The 10,481-nt window shown below is 36.9% G+C and overlaps 1 protein-coding gene across 1 annotated transcript; it reads right to left on the reverse strand.

The window, feature by feature from the left end:
• Nucleotides 1-4,184: 4,184 nt before the first annotated feature.
• Nucleotides 4,185-10,254, reverse strand: LOC105980213 (UDP-glucuronosyltransferase 2B18-like). The gene is given in 4 exon segments (XM_013008942.1): nt 4,185-4,461; nt 5,870-6,106; nt 6,905-6,966; nt 10,231-10,254. Coding segments are annotated over 4 exon segments (600 nt in total).
• Between the last annotated feature and the right edge of the window lie 227 nt (nt 10,255-10,481).

Raw genomic sequence — 10,481 nt, forward strand, 5'->3', positions numbered from 1 at the left:
CCTACTGTTTATTTTCAGTTTTGGTTTCTAAAGATAAATCAACCTAGAGATTAACGTGTCACTTGCAATCCAAAGTATAATCTGATCATGTATTTGGCAGAGGGACATAAAAACTTAGATGACCCTGATGTTTAAAGGTTTTAGAACCTTTTATTTTTATATATGATACAACCCATTATAAATCAAAATGTATTTTGTTTATTATTAGTTATGTATTATCTTTTAGAGTAGTGTGGAAATAAGTGGCAATCAGGGAGTCTCTTTTCCATAGGAAATGTAGATTCCTAGGAATGTAGATGAAATAATTATGTGGTTGGAAAAATGTTTTGTAACTATTATGATTTAAGGGTTTTTTGTTTTGTTTTGTTTTTAACCACAGGCATGTAGTGGAAATAGCACACAAGCAAAGGAGGCCCAATAGGTAGGGTGATATTGGTTTATAACAACCTGTTCTTGCAGTTTTATTCTAATCCTGCCAGATGTAATTTCTACTGGAAGATATATGAATCCTTTAAAAGGCCAAGTCACATCTCTAATACCTTTCACCACTGTTCAGATAAAGGGACAAGCCTTAACATAATCTTGGGAAGGGACAAGTCATAATTCAAACTCTAGCATTACTTTACTGCAAGCACAATGTGAGTAGTAGAGACAAATATGGCTCTAGTCTTTAATAATGTTTACCTAATTGTCTTTAAATGGTGGGTAGTTTGGTCTTTCACATTATTGAAGAATAGTCAAGCCAAGACAATGTTTTACAAACCATTTCAGTGTAAACAAATACTTTATTGTTTTAAATTCTTGAATGCAGACATTGCATTGGATCTTAACACATGCTGAAAGGGATTGTATGTGGTTATTTGGAGAATTATTTTAGCTTATACATTATATTACATTTGAATGATTATGAGAACTTTGTTTCTTTTAGCTAGCTCTATATTCATTTATAGCTTATTTTAATGTTTGTCAGAATGTCAACATATCTCTTATGTTATTTCTTAATGTTAGGAAGTCAAGAATTGCTGATTTTTTTCTAGTTTATGGTGCTAGAATTTAATATTTCAGTGAAACACTAGACCAAAGTGTCCTGTTTATAATCCAGATGTTTACATGTATATTTACATGCTTAAAGGATTCCATTGCATAAATCATTGACCATGCCATTTTTCCTTATACTAAATTAATGGCCCAGAAGAATATGCTGCATATAACCGGCTGCAAGACAGCCTTGTTATGACCTTTCTGTGTCTTACAGGGGAATCTTATACCACAATGGGAAAAGCCCAACTAAAAGTATAGATGTGGACAACCGTATAGATGTGGACAAACTCTTGATTAAATTACATCATTTTTGAAAGCCCCCAAAGTTAGCTTGCTTGGACTGGTTTGAGAACTACTCTCGTTCTGGGTTCCCAATGCATGCCACCGCCTATATATTGTTAGTTGTACAAGGATTGTCCTTTATTGTTCAACTAGTCCTCCCACTAGGTGTTAGTCAGTTTTCCATTATTGTAAAGATAATTGAGGTAATTAGTTTGTGTGTGGAAAAGATTTATTTGGTTCACAGTTTTGGAGGTTTTACTGCACAGTCACGTGGCATGATTCTGGTGACATGGCATGATTCTATTTTGCTTCATAATTCTGTTTTTTGGGTGGGTAGGGACTGTGGTGAGGGAGGATGTAATATTGGGAATATGCACCATAGCCAGTCCCTCAGGTTAAGGCTGGAAACCCAAAGGCACACAGCATGCAGATAGGTTTCCAATATCCCCCTCAGGGCCACATTTCCTTTTCTTTTTCTTTTTTTTTTTTTGTTGGTCATGGGACTTGAACTCTGGGCCTGGACACTGTCCCTCAGCTCTTCAGCTCAAGGCGAGCGCTGTACCACTTGAGCCACAGTGCCTCTTCCGGTTTTCTGGTGGTTTATTGGAGATAAGGGTTTCACGGATTTTCCTGCCCAGGCTGGCTTTGAACTGCGATCCTCAGATCTCAGCCTCCTGAGTAGCTAGGATTACAGGCGTGAGTCACCAGCACATTTCTTGTGTTATGACTGCTTTGCTCTGTACCTCTCTTCCTTCAAGTTATGCTACCAACCAATAATGCTAAAAGTCAGTGAGTGGGTGGGTTTTCAGCATACAGGTCTTTAAGGGGACATACAAGATGCAAACTATAGTACTCTTCCCTCTAAAGAGAAATTTAGAGAAAGCAATTTTTTGGCATTCTGAAAGGTCCAATCATCAATGATCACATCTAATATTCATTATTTAGTCTTTTTTTCCTATGAAATCATGACCAAACCTTTGAACATTAAATGTACACTTTATAATCCTAGCTAATTTTGTAAAGTTTATATTTGAAACTATTTTGTAAAAAAAATTGTAGGATAAAAATTTGAAACAGGACTGGGAAGGTGGCTCAGTGGTAGAGTACTTGCCTTGCATACATGAGATCCTGGGTTTGATTTCTCAACACCACATAAGCAGAAAAAGCCAGAAGTGGTGCTGTGACTCAAGTGTTAGAACCTTACCCTTGCTCTGAAGAGCTGAGGGACAGTGCCCAGGCCCAGAGTTCAGGCCCCACAACCAAAAAAAAAAAAAATTGAAACAATGACCAGACAGACTATATTATTACTGTCTATAACATTCTTTGACATGGGATCTGCCCTGATGATATTACTTTATAGAAAGATGCCTAAAGTACTGTGACTCATGGAGCTGTGATGTGAGCCTAGTGACCTGTATCACCATTGAAAGTAACTTGGGATGAATGTTTCATTTCATTACACACTTGACTAAAACTGCTCCTCTATTGATGTTGCAGTTGGTAAATCTCTGCAGAGTGAAGTAATACAGCCTCTGTCTGCATAATGATCAATAATCAGGACATTTTTTCTTCTTCTGGGATAACCTTATGAATGTAAAAAAACAGTTTGAAAGAAAAATGTAAAATACATAAAAGGGTACTAGGTTCATCCGAATGCATACTCAGAGATTTCACCACTTTAAATTTGTATTTTATTCTGGATTTTATTCTGTTCATAATATTAATGATATATAATTAGGAGGCTAGAATTCTTTTGAATGTACCTTTTAATGTGAACTTGAAATATTTTATTTTTTCCTCAGGGTCCAACTAAACCCAGAGAAAGGCTGAATTGGCAAAATAATTTTTTTAAAGCTTCAAAATATCAATAAAAAAAGAACAGAAGGAAAAGAGAACGAGGGAGGAAGTAATACTGTTCAAAAGGAAATGTCCTTTTTTCTCTTATATATTCTTACCCCATGGTATAACCCATTTTCACTGTATTTGATGTTGGTGCCCTGCATCTTGTATATACATTTTTCTAATTGGGGGAGGGGACGGGAAGTAACAAAATGCTGAAATAAGGATACAGGTTGACCCATTGTAACAATAAGATGTTCAAGACAGAATGCTGAAAACAAATTTTACAACTTGTGGGGAGGGAGGGAGGAGTTGGAGAGGTAGGAAAGTAGGGAAAAACAAAAGAGGAGGTAACTGTTCAATAGGAAATGTACTCAGCACCTTACTCATGTAACTGTAACCCCTCTGTAGAGTATTTTTACAATAAAAAATGAAATGTACTTATTACCTCAGTTATGTAACTGCAACCCCTTTGTATATCACTTTTACAATAAAAATTAAAAAAAAATTAAAAATGCAATATGTTACTCTAAAATGAAGTTAAAGGAGGTTAAATATTTTCAAAACCTATTCATATTGTGAGGGGATTTTTTTTTGTCAGTCATGGGGCTTGAACTCTGGACCTGGGAGCTGTCCCTGTGCTCTTCAGCTCAAGGGGAGCGCTCTACCACTTGAGCCACAGCACCACTTCCGGCTTTTTTCTTTTTGCTTATGTGGTGCTGAGGAGTCGAACCCAGAGCCTCATGCATGCAAGGCAAGCACTCTACCACTGAGTCACCTTCCCAGCCCCCATGAGGGGATTTTTTAATGGTCTTATGTCCACATAAAAGTTAGGAACTTAGTTAAGCTCAGAAAATTATGTGGAAGTTCACTTCTGACATTCAGCTACAAATTTCAAAATCTGACTGACTAGAACAAGTCAGTTAAAGTTTGTCTTGCCACAGGTAGGAAAGAACCTACTCTATTATAAATTTGTCTTGCTGGAATAATTAACATAACTACCAGGTTCAACTTAGACACAACTAGTCTCTTTTCTTTTTTCCACTTTCAGTAAAATTCCAGTAACAAGAAAGACAACATCTTTTGAAGATGAAGATAGCAGTTGCCACACAGGCCAGCAAGAAGCCAATCACATCCAGAGCGTGGTACTGGAACCAGTTGAGCTCATGGACAGCTGGGCGGAGATGTTTGGCTCCTTTGTGGCGCATGACAAACTCCATCCAGAAGACAGCTCGATCCAGAGGCTTCACTGGCTGATCATGGTGAATTCTTGATAACCTCATTGCATTCTCTTTATAGCTAAAAGAAAACACAGAGATACCTATCTTAAAGGGACTTATTTTTCCTGAAAATATTAAGTCTAACCAAGTATATTAAAGTGAAATATAAATAATGCAAGTTAAAGCAAATGGACCTAGTATCCCAGTGTTTATTTTCATTTGCTCACATAAAATATTTTGTTTTTAAGTGGATACTCTAATTGAGCAATATTTGAGATGTTATGAAGGTTTTTAAAGATCTATCCTGTCCTAGTAAGTGAAAGGCATCCTGATGAATCTTTTTCTTCTCTTTTGCCTTTTATTGTTTTTATTTTTAAATGCAGAGATTTAGTTAGATTTTGCATAACTGTTCAAATGATAGTATTACTTTGCTCAAAATATCTCTTGCTCAAAATAATCTATTTCTCTTCTTGAACTTGAAAACTTTAAAAATGTAATATTGTCAGTGGTCTCTTGTCACTTCATCTCTGCCTAGGCCATATAGTCAGTCTTTCTTTTTTGACTATTAATTTTCACTCCCTTTTTAAAAATTATAATTCTTCTCTGTTAGATCATGAAGCTTGCTTTTATATTATTACTGAGGGAGTAACTTTAAGGTCAACAGTCAGAGATCTTTTAGTTGTCTTATCAGCTTCCCAAACCTTAAAATATGAAATGATTGTAAAGTCTGAGCTCTGAGGATGTTGGTTCTAAGCTGGCCCAGGAAGAAATGTCCCTAAAACTCTAATTTCTAATTACCACCAAAAAATGGTAGAAGTGGAGTTGTAGAGTGATAGCTTTAAGTAAAAATGCTCAGAGACATTGTAAAAGGCTCTGAGTTGAAGCCCCAGGAAAAGAAAGAAAAGAAAAAAAAGATTATTAGAATGAGATATTTTAGATAACAAATTAAACAATCTTTTTATCTCCAAGTTTATCATTTTTCTGAAGATTATGTCATATTTTGATGATAGTCATTACAAATAGTTGTTTACCTTCAACAATATTTGACATATAGAAATGATTTCACCAATTGCTTATCTAGTTAATTTGTGAGAACAAGTTCAACTTTCTAGTTGAAAATAAAAGCATACCACAACGCTGCGTGCTGATGGCTCATGGATGTAATTCTAGTTATTAAGGTGGCTGAAATCTGAGAATCATGGTTCAAAGCCAATCTAGAAAGAGTACCTGAAAATCTTACTCCAAAACCACCAGAAAACCAGAAGTTCAAAGTGGTAGAGCACTGGCCTTGCATGAAGAAGGTTAAGGGACAGCCATGAATTCAAGCTGCATGACAAAAAAAGCAAAAAACAAAACAAAACAAAAACCACAAAACCACAAAACAGAATACAAATAATAAGCTCATTTAAATTATTAAATAATAAGCCTCCTATGAAAGGGGAAGAGATGCATTGTGACTGATGAATGCTTCTCTAAATACTGTCTACTGGAAAAGTTATACTCAAGAAGGGTTGTTAATGACTGTCTTCAAGGCATTGAGAAGATCTTCAGTGGACAACGTGCTAAAGTGCAGCCTCACAACTGCTACCTTGGCCTTCATCCGAACAATGTTATCAGGTTGATCTGCAAACAAAGGAATACCTACTACTGGTACTCCATGGTAGATGGCCTCATAGACATGGTTGGTTCCACCATGAGTGATAAAGGCCTTGGTTTTTGGATGACTTGCATTTGTGTGAAAACAAAGAATGTTTTAGGAATGAAATGAGAATGGTACAATACAATGAGTGCTCTCAACATAGCATGCACTTTAGTCATGAAGCTCCACTGAATTTTAATCCTCAGAGCATCAAGCACCAAAGTTCACTGGAGAGACAAGGGATGATTCAGTGAATGCATTTTGTGTGGCTCTGAGACTTGAAAAATGAAAAGAACTGACAAAAGAAGAACGAAAGCCAAATGCTTTCACAAAAATATTTGTATGAAAGATGTAGTACGTGGCAATTGAAGAAAAGTCTGGGAGACATGTTGTAGTATGTTCTCATGAGGAACTAGTGAGGTCATGGAGTGTGATACAAGGGCATCCAAAGATTGCTGGAATGCAATGGCTGTGGTGGGTGCTGGTATGAAAGGAAATACTGGCTACGCTTCATCAAATAACGTGCTACCACCTCACAATAATGTTTGTGTGTTTATCACTATGAAAAGTTCAGGGCTTCTAGTACTTCAAGGAAAGGGGTCATTTGCCATGACATTTGAAATTCTGTTGCAGTTCAAAAATAAGGAAAAGTGAACTGTGAGAAGGAGGGATATTCACAAAGTGCCTCTCTACCCAGGAAGAATGCGATTATGTACCCTAGCATGACAATTTTGTTATTTATTTACTAAAAACATAGACATGTCCATGTTATTGTTAGAGGCTTGAGATAATAAATATTCAATACATTTGTTTCCTGTTGAACTATTATCTTCATGATGTGATTTTTTTCCATATTTTTACTGACTATTCCCCTGAGTTTTACCAGGAGGTCATTCTGGGATATCGTAAGGTATCTGGTATCTTGCCTATATATCTCCATAAAACCTGTTATGTAGAGAAAATATTATTTGATGTCTCAAATGTCAAGTCATAACATGCTTGATTCCTACAGAATTCAAAGACAGATGAGTCTTCTCCTTGATGTGGACAATTTAGAAAAACTGAAGAGATTATCAAATTGAACAGTTTCCAACTCGTTAGATAAGGAATCAAGAAAGGATATTTTAATATGAAAATATTGTCAAAGGTCTATAACAGGGAATATCTACATTTGATGGACTTTATAATCTACTAATATAACTATTAATATTATTATAAAGTAAATCAGTCATTGTGAATATATGGTGGAAATTACTCAATTACACATTTTTATATAGTTTATCTTAACTGTGAGTATAAGCGTTTAGTATTGTATTGTTATTTTTTCCTTAGGTCCTATTGGAAACAGATTAATTATGGCCATTTGTACCTAAAATCATCTTTTGTAACAGGCCTTATTTTATCTATCAAAAGGCAAATTTATAGTTAATTTTAAAAAATAAGTTTAACTATTCCAAATGGGAAATGCTTTGAACTTCTTTTAAGTACAAATACTTACTACTCAAAAGAAAAAAAATTGAAATATCAGTTTTAACCTTTCATTTAGAAGGTAGAATTTCCTGTGTCTGTGCCAGTCCTGGGGCTTGAACTCAGCCTGGATACCATCCCTGAGCTCTTCATACCTCTTGAGCCACAGCTCCACTTCTGGCTTTTTGGTAGTTAATTAGAGATAAGAGTCTGAAGGACTCTCTTCCCTGGGCTAGCTTTGAAGCTCAATCCGCAGTCTTATGCTCCTGCATATCTAGGATTACAGGCATCAACCACCTGCACCCACCTTAGAATTAGAAATGTTTTAAGCATTAAGTAGAAGAGTTTTGGGTGGAGTAGGGTCAAGAGAACAGGGGTGGACAAATGATGAGATGAGGTGGAAAATGCAGTCAAGAATTCAATGTATGGAGTGTAAGATCCGCTCCTGGATGGCCAGCAGACTCTACCCTCCTCGCAGCAAAGTCTCCACCCAGTACCTGCGTTACCTAGGCAACTGGGACACCTGGAAGAAGTCACATCTGCATCCGCTGAGGTCACATCTGAATTTGATGTGGCCACACCTTTCCCCGCCCATACCCTAGATAAGGCCTAGCCTAGGCCCAGCCTCTTTTTTTCTCTCTCTGCTCATTTCTAGCTCTCTGCTCTCTTTGCTCTCTCTCCCTTTTGTAACTCTTTTCTCTCTCTTTCCTTTCTTTCCTCTTTCCTTTCCCAGCCACGTGGAGTGGCAACCTTGCCTGGTCCCAGCAGGTCTACTGAATAAACCTACCCCTTACCTGAATACCACGTGAGTGCTACTGTTCTTACCCCTCTCTCTGCTCTTTTCTAGCTCTTTTCTCTCTCTTTCCTCTTTCCCAGCTCTCTCTTATTCCCAGGCCTTTCCCAGCCACATGGAGTGCCAACCTTGCCTGGTCCCATCAGATCTACTGAATAAACCTACCCCTTACCTGAATACCACATGCGTGCTGGTGCTGTTCTTACTCGGCTACCTCTTTTTAAAAAACCTAACAAACCCTTCTTAATAAAGATCCAGAAACATAACAAATAAAAGAAAGGCTGGATAAATGTGATTACATTAATTGCAGAGCTGCTGCACAGCAAAGGGCATAGCTAGCAAAATATATTGAAACCCACCAGGGTGAGAGAAGATCTTCACCACACATACAACAGACAAGGGTCTCATGTCTAAAATATACTAACAGCTCAAGAAATTCAATTACACCAAATCAAACCCCCAAAGAAACAACCACCTCATTAAAAAATGGGCTAAAGACCTTGAGAAAAACCTCTCTGAAGAGGAAATGCAAGTGGCCAGAGACATATCTCTGGCTAGAAAACAAATGTAAATCAAAACAACATTGAGATTCTGCCTTACACCAGTTAAAATGTTCCTAATCAAGAAATCTAACAACAGATGCTTGCAAGGATGTGACTGAAAGAGTATGCTACTACACTGTTGGTGGGAGTGCAAACTTGTTCAACAACTCTGGAAAGCAGTGTGGAGGTTCCTCAAAAAACTACACATAGAGCTCCCCTATAGCCCAGAAACCCACTTCTGGGAATCTACCCAAATGACCACAAACAAGACCACACTAAACCCACCAGTATGACGATGTTCATCGTAGCCTTATTTACCATAGCCAAAACATGGAACCAACCCCAGTGCCCCTCAGTAGATAAATGGATCAAGAAAAGTGGTATATATACACAGTGGAATTCTATGCTTCAATCAGAAAGAATAACGTTGTTCTACACATAAGGAAATGGAAATTGGAAAAAAATTATATTAAATGAAGTAAGCCAGACTCAAAAGAAATGAGGTTGCATGAGCTCCTCATTTGTAAGAACTAGAATATGTATATGATATTCTTAACAGGGGATCTCAACAACCCAAGTGTGTAGTCCAAAGGACGATATATAAATTGAAGCATATTAACAAGAATTCCAACTTATGGCAGCAAGATGTTCTCATTAGACCCTGAATACTGTTGGTTCTTTTTTCTCTATTGTTTTTTCTTTCTTCATTTCTCTTGGTTTTTGTTCCTCATACTTTGTATAATATCCATGCAATGTATATATTATGGGAAAGGGAAAGGGACTAACAGAAACAGCAGAACAATTATGAACCACAGTAACACTGATACTCACTTGATACTATGTTGGGTATGAACATTACAACTTGATTTGGGGATAGGGAGAGGTAAGTGGGAGATAAAGATGTTGTAACAACGATTAAAAATAAATGTACTTATTGTCTTACCTATGTAACCATTACACACCTCCCCCGCTCATCTTATTTTCAATTTAAAAAATGTGGAAACAAGGGAAACCTTGAATTTACAACTTTTTTTTTGGTCTGGTATGGAGTTGCTATTGACAGAAATGTGAAGGAATGCTCTTGTCAATATAGGAAAATATTTTAATTTCGTGAGGCAAACATTAATCTACTCAAGGAGAAGTAATTTTTTTCAATTCTTTCACTACAGACTACACCTCTCAAGAGTTTTTTGATAACATCAGAATATTTTCTAAAGAAAATTGAGTCTTTGGGATAAAATTTCCACAATGAATATTTGGGAAATTCTTTTGCCAATTTCTAGGTCTGTTTTACGAATAAATCTTTCATAGCATCTCCATGTAAACTCAAATTTAATAGTAGCTACTTTGGTGGAATGGATGAGAATGGATATTGATGATGACAGTCACCTCATGACTATTCCATACCAGTTCATCCAGAGTTGTGTTCATATTGGCGCAGGGACTGTATTCTGATATACAAAAGAGTATTTTCCTAAAATTTGTAAAGTAACACATATGTTGCCTCAGTAGAAAATGGTAACGTGGGAAGTGGCACTGTAGCTCAAGTGGTAGAGCGTTCGCCTTGAGCTGAAGAGCTGAGGGACAGCGCCCAGGCCCAGAGTTCAAGCCCCACGACTGACAAAAAAAAAGAAAGAGCCGGGCGCTGGTGGCTCACG

The sequence above is a fragment of the Dipodomys ordii genome, unplaced genomic scaffold (genome assembly GCF_000151885.1).
Source record: "Dipodomys ordii isolate 6190 unplaced genomic scaffold, Dord_2.0 Scaffold8, whole genome shotgun sequence".
NCBI classification, from domain to species: Eukaryota; Metazoa; Chordata; class Mammalia; order Rodentia; family Heteromyidae; genus Dipodomys; species Dipodomys ordii.